The following is a 17598-nucleotide window of genomic DNA, read 5'->3' on the forward strand; positions in this document are numbered from 1 at the left end:
GGAGGATTTTTGGACCTTTGCACGTTGGCAACGGCGAATATCGCAGGCGATGGAACGAAGAGCTTTATGGGCTTTACGACGACATAGGCATAGCACAGCGAATAAAGTTCCAGCGGCTACGTTGGCTGGGTCATGTCGTCCAAATGGACACAAACGCTCCTGCTCTGAAAGTATTCGATGCGGTACCAGTTGGTGGTAGCAGAGGAAGAAGAAGGCCTCTTTTGCGTTGGAAAATCAGGTGGAGAAGGACTTGGCTTCACTTGGTGTGTCCAACTGGCGCCGGTTAGCACGAGAAAGAAACTACTGGCGCGCTTTGTTAAACTCGGAAAGAAACTAAGAAAGCCAATAATGCTCTCGTCCAAAGGAAAAGAACATTTTGATTCCAACCAACCACGCCTATTACTTATTGTTAATACTAACAGATTGTACTTTGTATTGGAAATAATAAAAAAATGTAATTTTAATTATTTTTTTATAAAAATTTAGTTTATACTACAACAAATACCATTCGTAAAAACTGAAATTTTCTAAAAAATCTGGGTAAAAATTGTGTTATTTTGATGAAAATTTATTGCATTGAAGTTTTTATATAAAAACTGTAAAACTGAAAATTTTCTAAAAAATCTGGGTAAAAATTTGGTTATTTTGATGAAAATTTATTGCATTTTATAAATTTTCATCAAAATAACCAAATTTTTACCCAGATTTTTTAGAAAAATTTCAGTTTTATAGTTCATTGATTTTTGGTTACGATAAAATGTCAGTCTCAAGTGGTTTAAAAATCGCGTTGATTTCTGACCATTTTATCTACTGACGGTGTTGGGTGTTATCTTTCATACAAAAAAATGTGGAGTAGGCGTTAAATGTAGAAAATGCAGAAGACCGCGACCGAAAAAAATTCTCAATAAACAGTGTGATTTTTGACCTACTTAACACTTGCACAAATTTTAATGAGCTATAAAATTGCATACTTGAAAATTTTTCAGAAATTCTGAGTAAAAAGTTAGAGAATTTGCCTAAATTTTGCGAAAAATTGTGTACAAAATTTGAAACTTTGTTTTATATAGCTTTTGTTGTATTACGTATTACGAACTGTGTGTATATAAAAGAATAATTGAAATTGAAAAGTAATTAAATAATTAGTAAAAACTTGTCAATATGTACGGTGTACACTTTTTTTTGACGTCGAATGTATATCGCATTAATTTAGGACCATTTTCTAAATGTTTGACCAACATACATCTGTCAGTTAATTTCTAATAATTTGTGCTGAACGAAATAAAAATGGCAGCTGATAATAGTGAAATTAATATATTCAATTCCATTTTGCCAACGATTCGCAAGTGCATAAAGATTATTTGTTAGAAGTCGGAAATCTTTTAATTATTATAATATTTAAAGTTATTCCAAACATTCTAGAGATTCTCTAAAATTCTCTATCGCTTCTTCTTCGCCAGAGAAAGCGCTACCATCCACTTGTTTTCCATAACATTGGGGTGTCGTTTTTGTGGGGGCATACTGCTGGCATTGGACTATCATATAAATTCGGCTGATTCCGATAACTTAGAACCGATTGCCGAGAGAACGATTCAGGTGTCACTCAGCCGATTGTCTTGTTTTATTTTCTATTACTATTAAATTATATTACATATTAGGAAATACAATTAAAAGTAAAAAAAAATCGAAATAAAAACTCAAATGAAATTGGAGCAATTTACGAGTATTCATTATGGAGTTTTGTATATTCTGTTGTAAAATACTCCTAACGGTCAAACTAACCTGATGTCACCCACGCAGGTGCTGGTAAAAATGAAATTGTAATTGCAACTCGTGATTCAGTTAAGTTTGTTCTCGGTTAAATACCGGACATTGGTAAAACGGCTCGTAAAAGTACTTTTTTATAGCTTCAATGTGATAATTTTAACGTCGTCAGACACTCGGTGTGTAGTATATGGTAGGTAGAATATTAATTTAATAGTAAATTATGAGGAATTTAAATACAAGCATTTCGATGATATAAAAGTCACACTCTTGAAATACCATGAAATGAAATTTTAGTTCTCACTGGGTTTGCTGAGCTTAAGGATTAATAACGTTCTGGCCGACCAGTGGAAAAGAAATTAAAGGAGGCCGTCACATAAGTAGGTACGCCATTCCCCCCAAGATGTACGTAAAATAACTAGACCAGGCTTTTCACTCACTCAGTAAACCCAGAAATCCAACTTAAAATTATCAAAAGATAATATAATAAAAAAAGTTCCACATGTATTTGTGCCCATGATTCAATAATAAAAGGTTTGCTCAGTAAGCAGCTTTCTCATTCCCTCTTGACAAATCGGCTCCCTTAGCAAGACACTGGGTTGCTAGCTCTAGAAATTTTGACTAAAAGTGGAGGAAAAGTAAAATTTGTAGAAAAACATTTCATTTTCAAAATGGACTGCTTACCAGCAACAATTCGCTCAAGAGTTTTCATCGGTATGTTCAAGACTATGGTAGTAAGACATGAAATAGATACCGCTAAAGTCAGGACATGATAGAGTATTTGACGCAATCCGAGATCGAGATGGAGAATTTACAAAGCTTTATTTTTTATGATGTGGTGATTTAAACGGAACTCATGTTTTGCAAAGAGGTAGCGTTTGCTAAAGAGTAACAGAAGGGAGAATTATTGAATAGTCCCGACGTAATCGATTACATTGCAGACCTCATTATAAAAAAATCGGCAGAACTTGTTTCCAATGAGCCCACCTTCCTATGGATGGATGAAGTGTCCAGAGGAGGCTTAGAAAAGCACAATACCAGTATGAAAGAGCTTCTCATAAAAAACCATCTACCGGAATCGGCTTTAAACTGTAGGGCCTTCCAATTGTGGAGCGCGCGCTACAAATAGGAGGAGGATCTCGGCGAAACACCTAACAGAATTCTACGTGCCAATTATTTATTTATTTTTCACAAAATAGTTTCATATTGGCGAAACGTCGCGATTGGTTTTAAATTTAAAAATTAATTCACAAAATAAAATCTTGGACTTGTGAAATAATTTCTTGTTTTAATATTAGACTAGGCAATTTCCGCTAATCACTTCTATCTATACCATTATTTACATTCAAATATTAATTAAAATTTATTTTTTAAACCGTTCCCAGTTTGTTTCCATTTAAGTAACAAAATATAATACTATTTTGCTACCATTTTTACCAAAAAGGATTGATTTTTTTCTTTTTTATGCACCTTCTTAAATACAACCTTTTGTAAGGGAGTGTCAAAATTCGAGTGTCACTAGTGAGCAAACTTTTAATAATTGAATCATGATTTGTGCCTATGAAAATTATTTTGATTTGCTTAAATTTTGTATTGAATTGCTTAGCCGGCCATACATATATGCATGTACATAAGCTTATGCATGCACTCACCTGACACTTTTTCCCCAGCAGTCTGAAGACACTCTCATTCTCCTCTGTCGTCAATAATGCACTAGATGTATTCATTTTTGGTCGTGGTCCCGACCCCGCCTGTCCCTCCTGTGATCTCATACCGGTACTCATTTATAAATTTGTTAGTTTCGACTTTTTTCAAGCACCGAGAACAGCTTTATTTAATGTTTCTTTATTATTTTTTGTGTAATGAGTAAAACAAACAATAGAGCTCTGCTCTTGATATGAGGGGCATAACATGCAAATTTTTGCTTCAATTAAAGTTTACGTAAACGCGTACATTCCAAAACAATCCATTAAAAGACCGATCCAGTGCAGTGACGTGCAGCACTGGAGCTACATGAATGAAACACTCGAGTTGCCAAATTTGCTTGATTACTAATATGTGTGCAGCATTAAAAGCTAGTAAGGTTAGTGAGTGACAATAGTAATACCGCCAGTTGAGAAACACTTGTAACAACAGCAAATGCGTGTGAAGCGCAACACAACGAACTGGAATGAGCTGTGCTGGTAGCGTTGGAAGCAGTAGCAGCTGCTGTTGAGTCACTAACGTAGTTTTTGCTGTCTTAATCGTCTTTGTTGTTGTTGTTACATGAAGAGTCTCCTGCATAGATGCCTACTTCAGAATGGAAAATTGAAGCTATCGTTTACAATTCAATGGCCGTGGATCAAAATTGTGGCACTATATATGAGGCTATCCACTCACTATAGCTGAGGAATGCACAAAAACACAATACGTGTTAAGTACAATATTTAACGTTCGGGAAACAGCCTTCAACCGTTCACTACTGAAACAATTTTATGTGGGCGTGGATACGTTGTCTTGAAGCTTTTGTAGGCTTTGGCGCTGTAAAATTATTAGACGCTATTAGAAAACTATACCAGTGTTACTTTGATTTTCATCAATTGATTTTTCGCGTCTGGATTGAGTTTTCAATATTTGCAATGTATCGTTCCCACTCTTTTTTTTAAACTGGTTGTTTTCGTTTGCCACACATTTGAGTTTTGTTTTCGTCAAATCTATACACTGTTTCAATTTCTTGGCACCAATTAGTATATGTTATAGTCGTTTTTAACAAGCGAATTCCAATGAGAAGTTATAAAATCAAAATGCAAATGAATCGAAAAATTTTGCAATTAGAAAACTTTTTTTCAGAAACTTTTCACCAGCGATATCAAACGTCAAACAACAACTGACGGACAAAGCTGCGCTGCAGGGAGACAAATATATAAAAATATTTGAAATTGCAACAATTGGAACGTATGGAATAGAACATTGTTAAAAATTCACTAGGTCTGTTCGGGGATTGCTCTAGAGCCATTGTACGAAAATAAAAACAATATTATTCTTCCTATTTTAGGGAACGTAAATTTATATATATTATAATGATAATATATTTTATTATATGTATTTACATTATCTGGCTATTTTTTTATAGGTATCCTTGGGGTCAGTTTGACATGCGATTAAGTGTGTGATGGTGTTAGTGCTTTTTGCTTAAGCGTATTGGCAGGGTAAATTAAAAAAAAAATGCAAAATAAAATCTTTGACTCGGAGAATTTACAATAACAAATACATTTAATATATTTCTTAGCTGTAATAATGGTTTTTAGTGAAAAACATCTGAATTTTTAAGTAATTTTTACCATGCTAAAAGAGCGTTTTGATAACAGGTGATGAGCTATGGAAATTTTTTGATAACCAGCAGAGATTGTTTTTATTTATGTATCTGTACAATGAATAGAGTACAAGAAAAAGTGTTCGATGAACCTTTTTTGCGAAGTACTGTCGTCAATGCTTTTAAAGTGTAATTTACACTTTTCTGTAAGAAAAGATTCGAAGGTGGCGAATTCCAAAAACTGCAATTTGAATGTTTGCGGATTTGACATTTGACTGTCATCACACGGGGTACGGAAACTAAAGGTGGCGCCCTTCGAAAATCACTAATTCATTTCTCGCGATCTTAGCAACCAGTTACGACGTCATCGCTTGAAATAGAATCAAATATATGTATAAACGAATCAAACAGAAGGAATAGAAATTGCTTGTTTGCGAATATTTAATGAATGGGTTGGTAATATTGCGATTTAAAGATTTGTGACTTTTAAATTAAACAAACGAGGAAAGAGGAAGTGCCGTGTGTCAAATTTTTGAAGCACGAATTATTAAAATACCTCCAAACCTGGTTATCTATCATCCTTGAAAAAGTCATATTTATGAAATGGAACTCGCATAACATTACTTTACTTTGTTTTGAGTTTTCGAAATATCGAACACACTGTTGTGTATCTTTTGATATTGTTTAGGGTATAGTCATTTTTTACAGAGTTGCATTTATTCGTTATAAAATGCGTGTTTATAGTGAAAATATTCAAGAACGTCAGCCTCAGTCTGCTGACTGACCTTTAGTTAGAAAAATCATAGCATGAAGATAATAAAAACAAAATAAAAGTCCATGCGTAATCTTGATTCTGAAGATATCTGGCAGCACTTGAACATTTTTTTTATAATTTACAACAAGGCGAATTGAATACATAAGGTGGCGTCTTCCAAAACGTTTATAAAATAGTGCGGCAATATTTGTGTTTAAGTAATTTCCCCTAATTTTGTTTGCTTTGTTTGTGTTTTTTTTTGTATTGATAACGTGAGACTTGTTAAAGTCTTGAAAAATAAAGTTTTGTTTTTTAATGGCGCCACCTAAGGTAATCAATTCGCTTTGTGAAAAAGTGTGTTGAAATAGTTTCAGTAGTGGCATTCACTAACACATTTTCACGATATTTGCATTGTTACCACAATTCTAACGATTCGGCAACCCATTTCATAACGAAAATCGATAAGACAAAATCATCTGTCTTGGTGTATAATTCGATTATCACAAACTAAACGACAAAAATTTGATGCATTTCAATTAAACGAGAAAACAAAAATTGGTAGTTCGAATTAAAGCCGTGAAATTAAATTACCAAAATTGCATCTATTAAAAAAAAAGGCGAAAATGTCTTTCGAGAATTATCGCGTGGAGAGGAGGTAATGAGCTCTCAAAGAGTGGACTGACATTTATTTGGCTGAATGGGAGTTATAGAAACTATTCCGGTTAACTCCAGCCTTGACTGAGGACATAATTTTTCAGCTAGACTGTCATCTTAGAGGCTCCAGAATAACAGTGTTTTCGACTGAGGTAAATTTTGTAAACTTCAGGCAAATTCAATTCTAAATTCTGTCTTCATATTACTACGTTCTAGCTGCACTGCGATTTTTTGTGCAACTGGATGTTATGAAAGACCTGTAGGTGAACAATGTAAGTAACATTTGCTTAGAGTCTCTGTTACATTTTTACCAGTACATCACAAAGCTCGAGGCAAATACTTTGTATGCTGCACTATATTAAGGTGTTAGGGGTAGTCAGAATTAAAAAAAAATTAGATTTTTTTTTCTTAATGTACATACATATATTTAGAAATACACACAGAAAATTTCATATCGTTCCGGTGAATATTTTCGAAGTTACACGCCAATTTAAAAAGGCGTTACCTAGCCCATGTAAAGTGCTTTTTAAACTTTAAACGCGTTTTTCTCAAAACGGTGACCAACATTACTCGGAAACGGCTAAATCGATTAGTCCTAAATTTTAACACGAGCTTCTTAAATATATTCTTTAGTAATTATTATTACTTCATTACTATTTTTTTATTTCAATTTAAGGGGTTAGGGGTAGTCAGAATTTTCAAAAAATCGATTTATTTTTTTTTTGCATTTTCTTAAAGTATAATGTTTTAAAAATATTGTGTAAAAATTTGAAGTGAATCCGACAAATACTTTTCAAGTTATTCAACAATTAACAAAGGGCGCTCGGCCGCTCCGGAGCCGATAGCAAAACTTTAAATGCGTTTTTCTCAAAACTATGTTTTTAAAACTGGTGAACACTGTAACTTAAAAACCGCTACGTAGATTTCAATAAAATTTATACAGCTTTTGAAAAACATAAAAAACTTGTGCCTGATCGAAGGATTTTTTTTTTCAAAAATTTCGATTTTTTTTTAACAATTAACTGTTGGTTTTTTCCCGAAAATCTGGAAAAAAATTTTCTGAGGCCGCCATTTTGTTCATTTTGAAAAAAAAAAGCTTCGATCAGGCACAAGATTATCTATTAATAAAACTAATTTTTCTTGTCCGATTGGTTTTAGATGAATCTGCAAGGACTTGTGATGTTCACCGCAAGGGACTTCTGGAGAAACGGGCTTCACACAAACAGCGATAACTTTTGCAATTATTAATTTTTTTTTTTTAAATTTTGGTGAAGTCAAGTTAAAACATGATGTTTTTATGCTATGTTTTTATTTTTGTTAAATAAATTAATTAAGTAACAAAAAAAAATTCGTGAAAATCATCATTTTTTCGAGCCTCTGACTACCCCTAACCCCTTAAGGCCGAAATGTTGGTCAAAAATCGATTTTTTTTGAGAAACCGCCATTTTGTAAAAAAAAAGTATTTTGCTTATTCCTTCGATTAACTACTAGATTTAACATTACTTTAACGAAATCTGTTTCGTTTTTTAGTTTCAGAGGATCCAGTTCAGAGATATAGTCGTCAAGCCAAAACGTCTTTTTTGAGAGGAGCTCCCGGAGATCAGCTGTAGCTCCTTTCTCAATAAATATCCTAATACTAAGTCTTAAAGCATAGTTAAAAGATAACATAATACGTGTACAAATTTTTAGATCAATTAATTTAAAAGTTTTCTCAGAAAAAATTGTGGAAAACTCCCTTTTTTCGGCCTCCTAACTGTATATAACCCTTTAATATAATACCAGTCTACATAATGTATTTGTATTGATAAATACAGGGCCTAAGAAAAATGTGAGGATATGAGAATTTTATCAGCCAGCAATTTCAAAATTTACTGTTTAGCATGATTGAAATATTTATTTTTGCACTCCAAACAAAGTATCTTAGGCCCCTATTATGAGCTAGATTCGATCTTCGATATTCGCTGGTTGTCGAAGATCGAAAATCGAATGTCAATTTGGTATTATGAGCGGTGCAACTCTATCGAAATTTTCGTTATTTACCGAATTTAGAGTCGAATGCAATTTTGCTTTCGATTGTGTAGCGTATTGTGGGAAAATTAGTTAAAATGTAAGTTCTTTGCGATTATTTATTGTTTTATAGTAACCAAATAATAAAGATATACTAATTTTGTTAATTTTACGCAGGTCAAAAGTCGTGAGTACCAAACAGCAATTAGAAAGGCTAGTTGCATTAATGGAAGAGAATCCAAAATTCGCAAAAGGGATTTACACAACAGTTCAAGCAGCAAAAAAATGGGAGGAGTTTACAACGGAGCTGAATTGATTGGGACCACCAGTTAGAACGGCAGCAAAATGGACTAAGGTTAATAATGGTTTTTTTGTGATGTTTGTAGAAATACATTTTTATTTTCCCTTGGCAGGTATTGGCTGCTGAATGACGACTATTTGAATAAGGAAAATTTATAACAAAAAAAAAAAAAGAAACTATGGCGTAAAGGTTTTTATTTAATACTTTTTAGTTTTTTCCATAATATTCTAAGAATTTCATTTCTTATGTTTTCTGCTTCTCCGTTATTTGACTCCACTTCAATATCTTCAGCATCATCGTTGAGGGTCTCATCGGATAACTCTTCATCCGGAAGTTGAATATTGTAAAGCAGACAAATGTTGTGCAAAGCTGCACACACATTAATAATTTGTGTTGCGTTTTTTGGAGAATAGTGGAGAGCTCTTGTCTGCAACAAACATCTAAATCGGTTTTTCAAGACTCCAATTGTTCTCTCAATGATACTTCTCGCTTTAGCATGTTGTTTGTTGTATATTCTTTGTGGAAACCCTTCCTCAGAGTTTCTGAACAGCGTCATTAAATAAGGTTTTAGAGCGTATCCAGCATCACCTGAGACAGACAAAAAATATTAAAAACGGAGTTTCAATTGGTGTTTATTACATACCGAGGAGCCAAGTATTGCGACGGCCATTGAGATGTTGCTCCTCTAAATGCGCTTTCAATGGCGACATCTTGAAAGCCATGGAGTCATGAGTAGCTCCTGGATTTTTCGCATTTATATAGGTTATTTTCATTGTATGATCACAAACCTAAAATTTACATTATTCGCTTTTAGAATTTATGACTCATATTTAAATATATGCAAAAGTCTAATTACAAGCATAGCATTAATGCTGTAGAATCCCTTCCTGTTGTAATACAAATGCTGAACTTCTTTCCTGGGAGCGACAATTTTAACATGCGTGCCATCAACACAGCCAATTATTCCTGGAATCCGGTATTTGCTATGAAAATGTGCTTTTCTTTGTTGCAGATCAGCTTCTGTACTACTAAATTGTATCCATCTTTGGCAAATATAATTTTCCAGGACTTCTATTATTTCCGATAGCACAACAGGCACAGTGGGTTGAGCAAGTCCTAGCATAACTTCATTACCAATACTCAATTGGTACGATCCCTGAGCACAAAATCGCAGAACTGTGGCTAGCTTTAAAATATTTGGAATGGATTTGGATAATCTAAAGTTCTTTGAAACTCTGTAAGGAAATTTCTGTAATATTAAGTACGTCAACACATTTTGAAAATTCTAAACTTACTCAGTGGAAGCCATTTCTAGGGGGTTGGATGCGCCCCTCAACTATTTTCTACTTCTAGCTAGTTCCACTAATCTTTCATCGTCCGATGAATCGTCGAACCACAACTCCGTTGTACTCATTTTCACAAAAAATAATTTTTTTAACTTTTAAAAATGTTGTTAGCAAAGAATTTCAACACAATCGGTTTTTCTTTTATTTTGATTTGCTGTATCAGCTGAGAAAAAATTATCTATTGTAAATGTGTCGAGCGATCGAAATTCACAATGAGGGCCATCTGTGTTTTACATTTTCCTGCCAGAAGGATCGCACAGATGGTTGGGGAATTCGCTAAAGTTGAAGTGTCTGCGCTATTACCGCGGTGGCCCGCTTCCGCTTTCTCTTACTGGCGTCGCTGATGCAATGTGTAACTGTGTGCTTTTCTTTTTTTTTTGCCGTGATAACGTCTTATAATTCGATTTAACAGGCTGCACGCACGAAAAAATGTGTCGTTACCTTGCTCATTAGTGTTACCTTGCTCATTGCCGTTACCTTGAATGAACTGCAAGCGAAAGCGCGGAACGAACGACAAAGCAAACAAAGCAAACGAACGGCAACGTTCGACATCTTGCTCTCTCCTACTTAAGTGAGCGTATATATTATATGTATGTATATGCGCATATGTACGTATATAAATTCACGTATTTGTATTTACATATGCCTTCTTATTGATTATTATTAATTTGATTTACTTGAAGAATTTAAAATAAAACCAAGTTAATAATACCTGTTGTTTTAATGTTATTATTATTTTTTGACGTGATAACGTCTTATAATTCTATGTAGCCGGCTGCACGCACCAAAAAATGCGTCGTTATCTTGCTCATGCGTCGTTACCTTGCTTGAACAGCATGTTATGATATGTTATGATATGTTATGTTATGTTATGTTATGTTATGTTATGTTATGTTATGTTATGTTATGATATGTTATGTTATGTTATGTTATGTTATGATATGTTATGTTATGTTATGTTATGTTATGTTATGTTATATTATGTTATGTTATGTTATGTTATGTTATGTTATGTTATGTTATGTTATGTTATGTTATATTATGTTATGTTATGTTATGTTATGTTATGTTATGTTATGTTATGTTATGTTATGTTATGTTATGTTATGTTATGTTATGTTATGTTATGTTATGTTATGTTATGTTATGTTATGTTATGTTATGTTATGTTATGTTATGTTATGTTATGTTATGTTATGTTATGTTATGTTATGTTATGTTATGTTATGTTATGTTATGTTATGTTATGTTATGTTATGTTATGTTATGTTATGTTATGTTATGTTATGTTATGTTATGTTATGTTATGTTATGTTATGTTATGTTATGTTATGTTATGTTATGTTATGTTATGTTATGTTATGTTATGTTATGTTATGTTATGTTATGTTATGTTATGTTACGTTATGTTATGTTATGTTATGTTATGTTATGTTATGTTATGCTATGTTAAAGTATATTATGTTATGTTATGTTAATGTTAACTCATTCTCTATATCCATACAAAATATCTATCAAACAAATAAAATTAAAATTTTCTTTTGAAAAATGCAACCATTCAATCAGTATTTTCTTATGACGTTATCACGTTAAACTATCGTCAGTAAACCGACTTTACAGACAACCTCTTTTTTTTTTGTTTGTTTTAGTAGCCACAATGCAAATAATGCGCTGTCTATTAAGCAGGAGTGAGGATGGAAAGGACAAATTTGGGTTTGAGAGTGAGTTTGAAAATGTTTTTGGGATGGAAAATTATTAGAAAGAGGGAAAGTAGGTAAATGAGGAAAAGTGCGTGGACCGTGCTTCACGTGGGATTCGAACCCACAACCTCTGGGATGGCAGGCGAGTGCACTTACGCTAGACTACCGAGGTCGATAGCCTCTTCATTCGAGAAAAATTTCTTACCGGCGAGCTGTTTTTTAGGTCTGTGTGTAGCCAGTGGTAGTTGGAAGCCAAGTCTGGCGAATACGGTGGATGTGCCATTGTTTGGATTGACTTGTGACAAAATGATGAGCAAACGGTGCACCCACTTTGAACAGAGCATTCTTATGGTCAAATGCTCATGCAATATAGAGCCAACTCGCTCTTTTGAAATATTTACGATGTCAGCACACTCACGCCACTTCACTTTTCGATCATTCAAAACAATTTTGTGGATTTTTTTTTATATTTCTGGGGTACCGTCTCATTTGAACGTACACTGCATTGTGCATCATCGGTGTCTCTACGACCACTTTTGAAGTCAGCAAACCATCATTTTTTTGTTGTTGCTTATGGAGCGGAATCCCCGTAACACTTTCACGGCATTGCTGCGCTTGAACGGTATTTTTTCGCACCAAGAAACAGCGTACAATTAAAACACGAAATTCTTTTTGATCCACTGTTTTGAAAATAACAAAAGTAGCGTCACTCTTAGCGCAGTAACTCATGAACTAATGAAAGGAATATCATGAAATTTTCACAGCTGTTTGTTTAAGGTTAGAATTAGTACTTACAGGAAAGGAGGTGAATGCAATAAAACTGGTGCCATATATGTTTTGGGCCCGGGACTTTTCAGCCCATCTGTTATATGCTCCCAATGCTGACGACGAGATTGAAAGTTTTTATAGTGGACGTGTGTAAGAGTAAAAAACTTGAAATACCTAAGAGTATGGCTGAACGACCAATGGGACAAAGATCACGAAATAAGCGGTAGAAAAGAAACTGCTAGAGCGGCCTTCATGAGAACTAGTGAATTCGCGAACATTCAGCATGGATGCGGCAACCCAGAAGCATAAATTTTCCACTAATAATTTGTATAAAATTTTTATTTTTTCATATACAAACACGGGCAAAATTATGCGCACAACCACTAATTTTTCATTCGATAAGCTGTATCTTGAGAAAAAATTAATGTATATTACAATAAATAAAAATGTTATTCTGAGAAAAATATAAAAATTTATTGTTTATTTAAATCCAACATAAACTTAACAAAACTTTACTCCATAACGAAATTTATACAATTCCTCATATTTTTAAGGGACAAAATTATTCACACAAAGCACGAATTTTAAATTTTAACTGATTTCATTTTTCTAACAAAGCAACCTACGCTTTCCAATAAGTCCCGTTATTATTTGGTGATTTCAAGTTTTAAGTTACTTTAGGCTAGGTTAAAACATTTTCCCTTCATGGCCAAATGCAATTTTTCGAATAGGTAGAACTCACAGGGAGCCATATCAGGCGAATACGGTGAAAGATTGATGGTTAAAATGCGATTTCTAGTCAAAAAATCAGTCACAAGAGTGCATCGATGAGATGGTGCATTATCATGCAATAAGCGCCAGCTTCCTCCTTCGCAGATGGATTTACCCGTTTGATGGTTTTACCCGTTGGCATGAACTCCTTGTGGACAATTCACTTGGAATCGTAAAAACAAATGAGCATCGACTTGATTTTTTACTTCTCCAAACACGATTTTTTGGATGTTGGCAGTCTAAGGCCTTCCATTCGGCACTTTGACGTTTGGTTTCAGGTTCATGTTGGAAACACCACGTTTCATCACCAGTTACAATGTTGTAAAGGAAGTTCTCGTCTTTTCTCGCCTCTTTAATGAATTCTGAGCAATTTTTGGTCCTCAGTTACTTGTGCGGAATGAAACGTGCACAGACCAATCGTAAGCCCCAACCCAGTAAAAATGCGCTAAATCGATGTTTTGGAGATATTCAACTCCGATTCCATGAAATTCAACGATGGTTTCGGTTCACTTTTACGTACAATTTCGATGGAGTTTTCGGTGATTACTGATTTTGGGCAATAACTGACACTTTAGACGTAATAACATCGCCTCCACTGAACCGAATGTGCTTTCACTGAAAGTCAGCTAGGGATGTAACTTCCAACCCACTAACTGATTAAAAAGATTGCGCCATCAAAAACATTTTTATGACGCCAGTCTTGTTTATTTTCGACTTCACCTTGTATTCCAGTTTCGTGTTAAGGGGGTGGTAGGGTTTAGCGCTAAAACAAAAAACACTTTTTTTTTGAATTTTTTACAGAAATATGGCTTAAGATACTTTAATAAAATCAGTTGCATGTTATTGTACATCTTTTCAATAAGTTTTTAAAAAATATTAATAATAAAATATTGACAAATAAGCCCATGACAGAGTTTTTTTGGAGATATGTTTTTCGAGAGGTGCTCTGCGGTGCCAATCGGCATTCGTCGTAGAATCATCACGTTTCCTGTAGTGGAAATTGATAGAGCTGCATTTGCGAATCCCCAAATCCCGCGCTAAAAGCTCATTCCCCGCAAATGCGCATCGTTGAGCATGGGGTACATTTCCCGCAGTTAATTGGCGTTCTCTGTGCTAATTGTAAAACACATAGTCCATACTTACGTACGTTGAATGATTCATTGTCACACTGTGTTTGAAATTTTTCTTCTATGTAAATTGATATATATTTTTCAACTATTTATTAAATAACTGTACAACAGCTGTTTAAATAAATTCTAATACATCGTAGAATATCTTGCCACAAACTTAATGTGGCATTTAATAATTTTATGCGTTATATATGGGATTGGTAGATATGAGCATATTTCTGCCTGTATAACAAAAATACTTGGCTGCAGTATTGAAAATCATCTGTCTGCTATGAATTGCATATTTATGTGCAAACTTACTATATTCAAGTTACCTGCCTATCTGTTAGAGAAGCTGATATCAGTAAGGTGTCGGGGCAACAAAAGTTGCATTGTTCCAACATTTAATTATCTAGCATCAGCTAGATTATCTTGCATTAACGCTGTTAGAGTGTGAAACTCATTACCCAACACTGTGAAGGCTGGACTTAACAGATTTAACGACAGGGCACAATTCTATGATTACTTCAAAAGTGTTTGATTGCATGGAATTAGGGCATTAAATGTTTCTCTTGATTATCAAATAACTACTTTTTTTCTTTTTCTTAATCTACCTTTTATTTTCTTACTATCAAAACCGTGTCTTATTACTACTGTTAAGTTACATTTATTGGATTGATTTGTTAATGAACAGGTACACAAATTTAGATTAAGAAATTTTCATGTTAAAATCCTTCTAGTTGCATAAAATAATGTTGAAGTACTATTAAAATACCTAAGTCATAATCTGTACTACTGATATAAATAAAATTAAATGTAATGAAATGAAAAAATTCAGTTTTCAGGGCTTGTAGCCGTGGGCAAAATAATGTTCACAATAAAAAATACAGGGTCCGCCACTCGAAGTGTAACTAACTTCAGACCGCTCGTGCATCAGCTGTCTGTGAGTTGGGTAAATGACAGTCCAGAGTATTGTTTACAAGCGCGCGGAAGCATTTTGCCGAGAGTAAATGCGATAGTTTGTATTATAATTGACTGGAAAATCACAACCAGCAATTGTTCATGAGCTCGAGCACCTTAGAGTAAATAAAGTTTTTGTTTATCGCAGCATTACTCGTTACAATGATACTGGGAGAATCACGAAACGTCATGGAGATGGTCATCAAAAGACTGCAACGTCCCGTGAAATAGTTCAAAAACTGAAGAAGCAACTTGAGCGAAATCCCCGATGAAGGGCCAATCAAATGGCGAAAGAACTGAAAATATTTGACCGTAGCATCCACCGCATACTGAAAAAGGATCTCAAAGTCTAGCCTTACAAGACCCAAAAGGCGTATGATCTCACTCCAAAGCAGCAACAAGTCAGACTTGAGAGAGCGAAGAAGTTGCTTTGCTGGGCGAAAGCGGTAAATTTTCGAACATTGTGTTTTCTGACGACAAAATTTTTCAAATAGACCAATTCGTAAACTTCCGAATATTTATTTGACCGACCGTTCATATGAGAATTTGAGTCATTGATTATCCACCAGGAGGCAGCACCCGCCACAGGTAATGGCTTGGGACGCTGTAACCGCAGATGGGTGCTCTCTAATCGTTTTCATCGAGCCTGGCGTCAAGGTAAATGTGAAATATTATCGGGAAAGTATTCTGGAGGTTGCTTTGAAGCCGTGTGCAGACAAACATTTTGGTAACAGACCATCAGTGTTTCAACGAGACTCGGCACTGTCTCACAAAGCTCAAGCGAACCAAGAATGGCAAAAAAACAACGTTCCGATTTTCATAACGTCCACACAATGGCTCTCAAATTAACCAGACGTGAAATCGATGGATTATTCTCTTTGGGCCATTTCGGAGAGCGAGGTCCGAACTAGAAGATTCATCAGTCTCGAGGCACTGAAAAATCCATTGTCCGCGAGTGGGCTAAAATACCTGCAAGTCACATTCGGGCAGCTTGCGTTTCGTTTCTGGACCGTCTCAAGGACATAGTAAAGGTAAAAGGTGTTCATATCGAGCAAAAGTAAATTGATTTTTAATTTTGTATTATTTTCACACATTTTTTACATTGAATTGAATAAAAGTAATTTTCCAAACTAAATTTATGGACTTTTTAATTGGTTACACTTTGAGTACCGGACCCTGTAATTATTTTTCCTTTTTAAATACGTTTTCGCATTTTCTATTAGTTCCTTTATACCCATTGATTGTAGGCACATACATACATATGATAAAAAAAATGTAGCTATTTTTCGTTCTAAAAATTTTGAAATTAATTTCGTTACTTAATTAAATAAGTTTGTAATTTTTTTTTATTTAAATACTATAAAACTGTACTGAACTGTACTGATGAATTGAAAAATCTCGATGTTCTAATTTCTCTAAAAAAAAATTACTCAGACACAAGTGCACTCAGAGTTTTATTGATGTCTATCGAAGTGCGGACAGGCGGCCGCCGTGGCCGAATGGGTTGGTGCGTGATTACCATTCGGAATTCACAGAGAGGTCGTTGGTTCGAATCTCGGTGAAAGCAAAATTAAAAAAAACATTTTTCTAATATCGGTCGCCCCTCGGCAGGCAATGGCAAACCTCCGAGTGTATTTCTGCCATGAAAAAGCTCCTCATAAAAATATCTGCCGTTCGGAGTCGGCTTGAAACTGTAGGTCCCTCCATTTGTGGAACAACATCAAGACGCACACCACAAATAGGAGGAGGAGCTCGGCCAAACACCTAACAGAAGTGTATGCGCCAATTATTTATTTTTTTTTTTATCGAAGTGCGGACAGCTTTTATAACTTTTTCTATGTTCATTTAATGTTTCATGCCTACTGACGTCGTACCCGGTGGTGACATCCGACTGTTGTTCACGTACACACGACTCGCTGAGAACGTTAATGTATACATTGACCGGAGTACACTGTAGTTTGAGAGAACGAACTTCTTTGTTGTTATGTTTTTGTTATTTATTATTTAACACTTCTCATTTTATTTGCTTACAATGGGAATCAATGGGCGTACATATGAGTATTCATATGGCTTGTGTATATGAGTAAGTGCATGTGTATACGAGTATATACATACATAAAGCATTGTTTACGTGCATACTTATAAATTTGAGAATAGTGAAGCTCACTGGGGTAT

At 34.4% G+C, this 17598-nt stretch overlaps 1 protein-coding gene across 1 annotated transcript in view; it reads right to left on the minus strand.

Annotated features, from left to right (window-relative positions):
• The window catches only part of LOC129253283 (actin nucleation-promoting factor WASL), a 40135-nt gene extending 35516 nt beyond the window's left edge, over positions 1-4619 (minus strand). The window contains exon 1 of the mRNA XM_054869103.1: positions 3414-4619. Within this exon, the coding sequence (XP_054725078.1) occupies positions 3414-3545 (132 nt within the window). The 5' untranslated portion in view covers positions 3546-4619. The remainder of the gene's footprint in view (positions 1-3413) is intronic.
• Positions 4620-17598: the final 12979 nt, after the last annotated feature.

This window comes from Anastrepha obliqua, chromosome 1 (genome assembly GCF_027943255.1).
Source record: "Anastrepha obliqua isolate idAnaObli1 chromosome 1, idAnaObli1_1.0, whole genome shotgun sequence".
Taxonomy (NCBI): Eukaryota; Metazoa; Arthropoda; class Insecta; order Diptera; family Tephritidae; genus Anastrepha; species Anastrepha obliqua.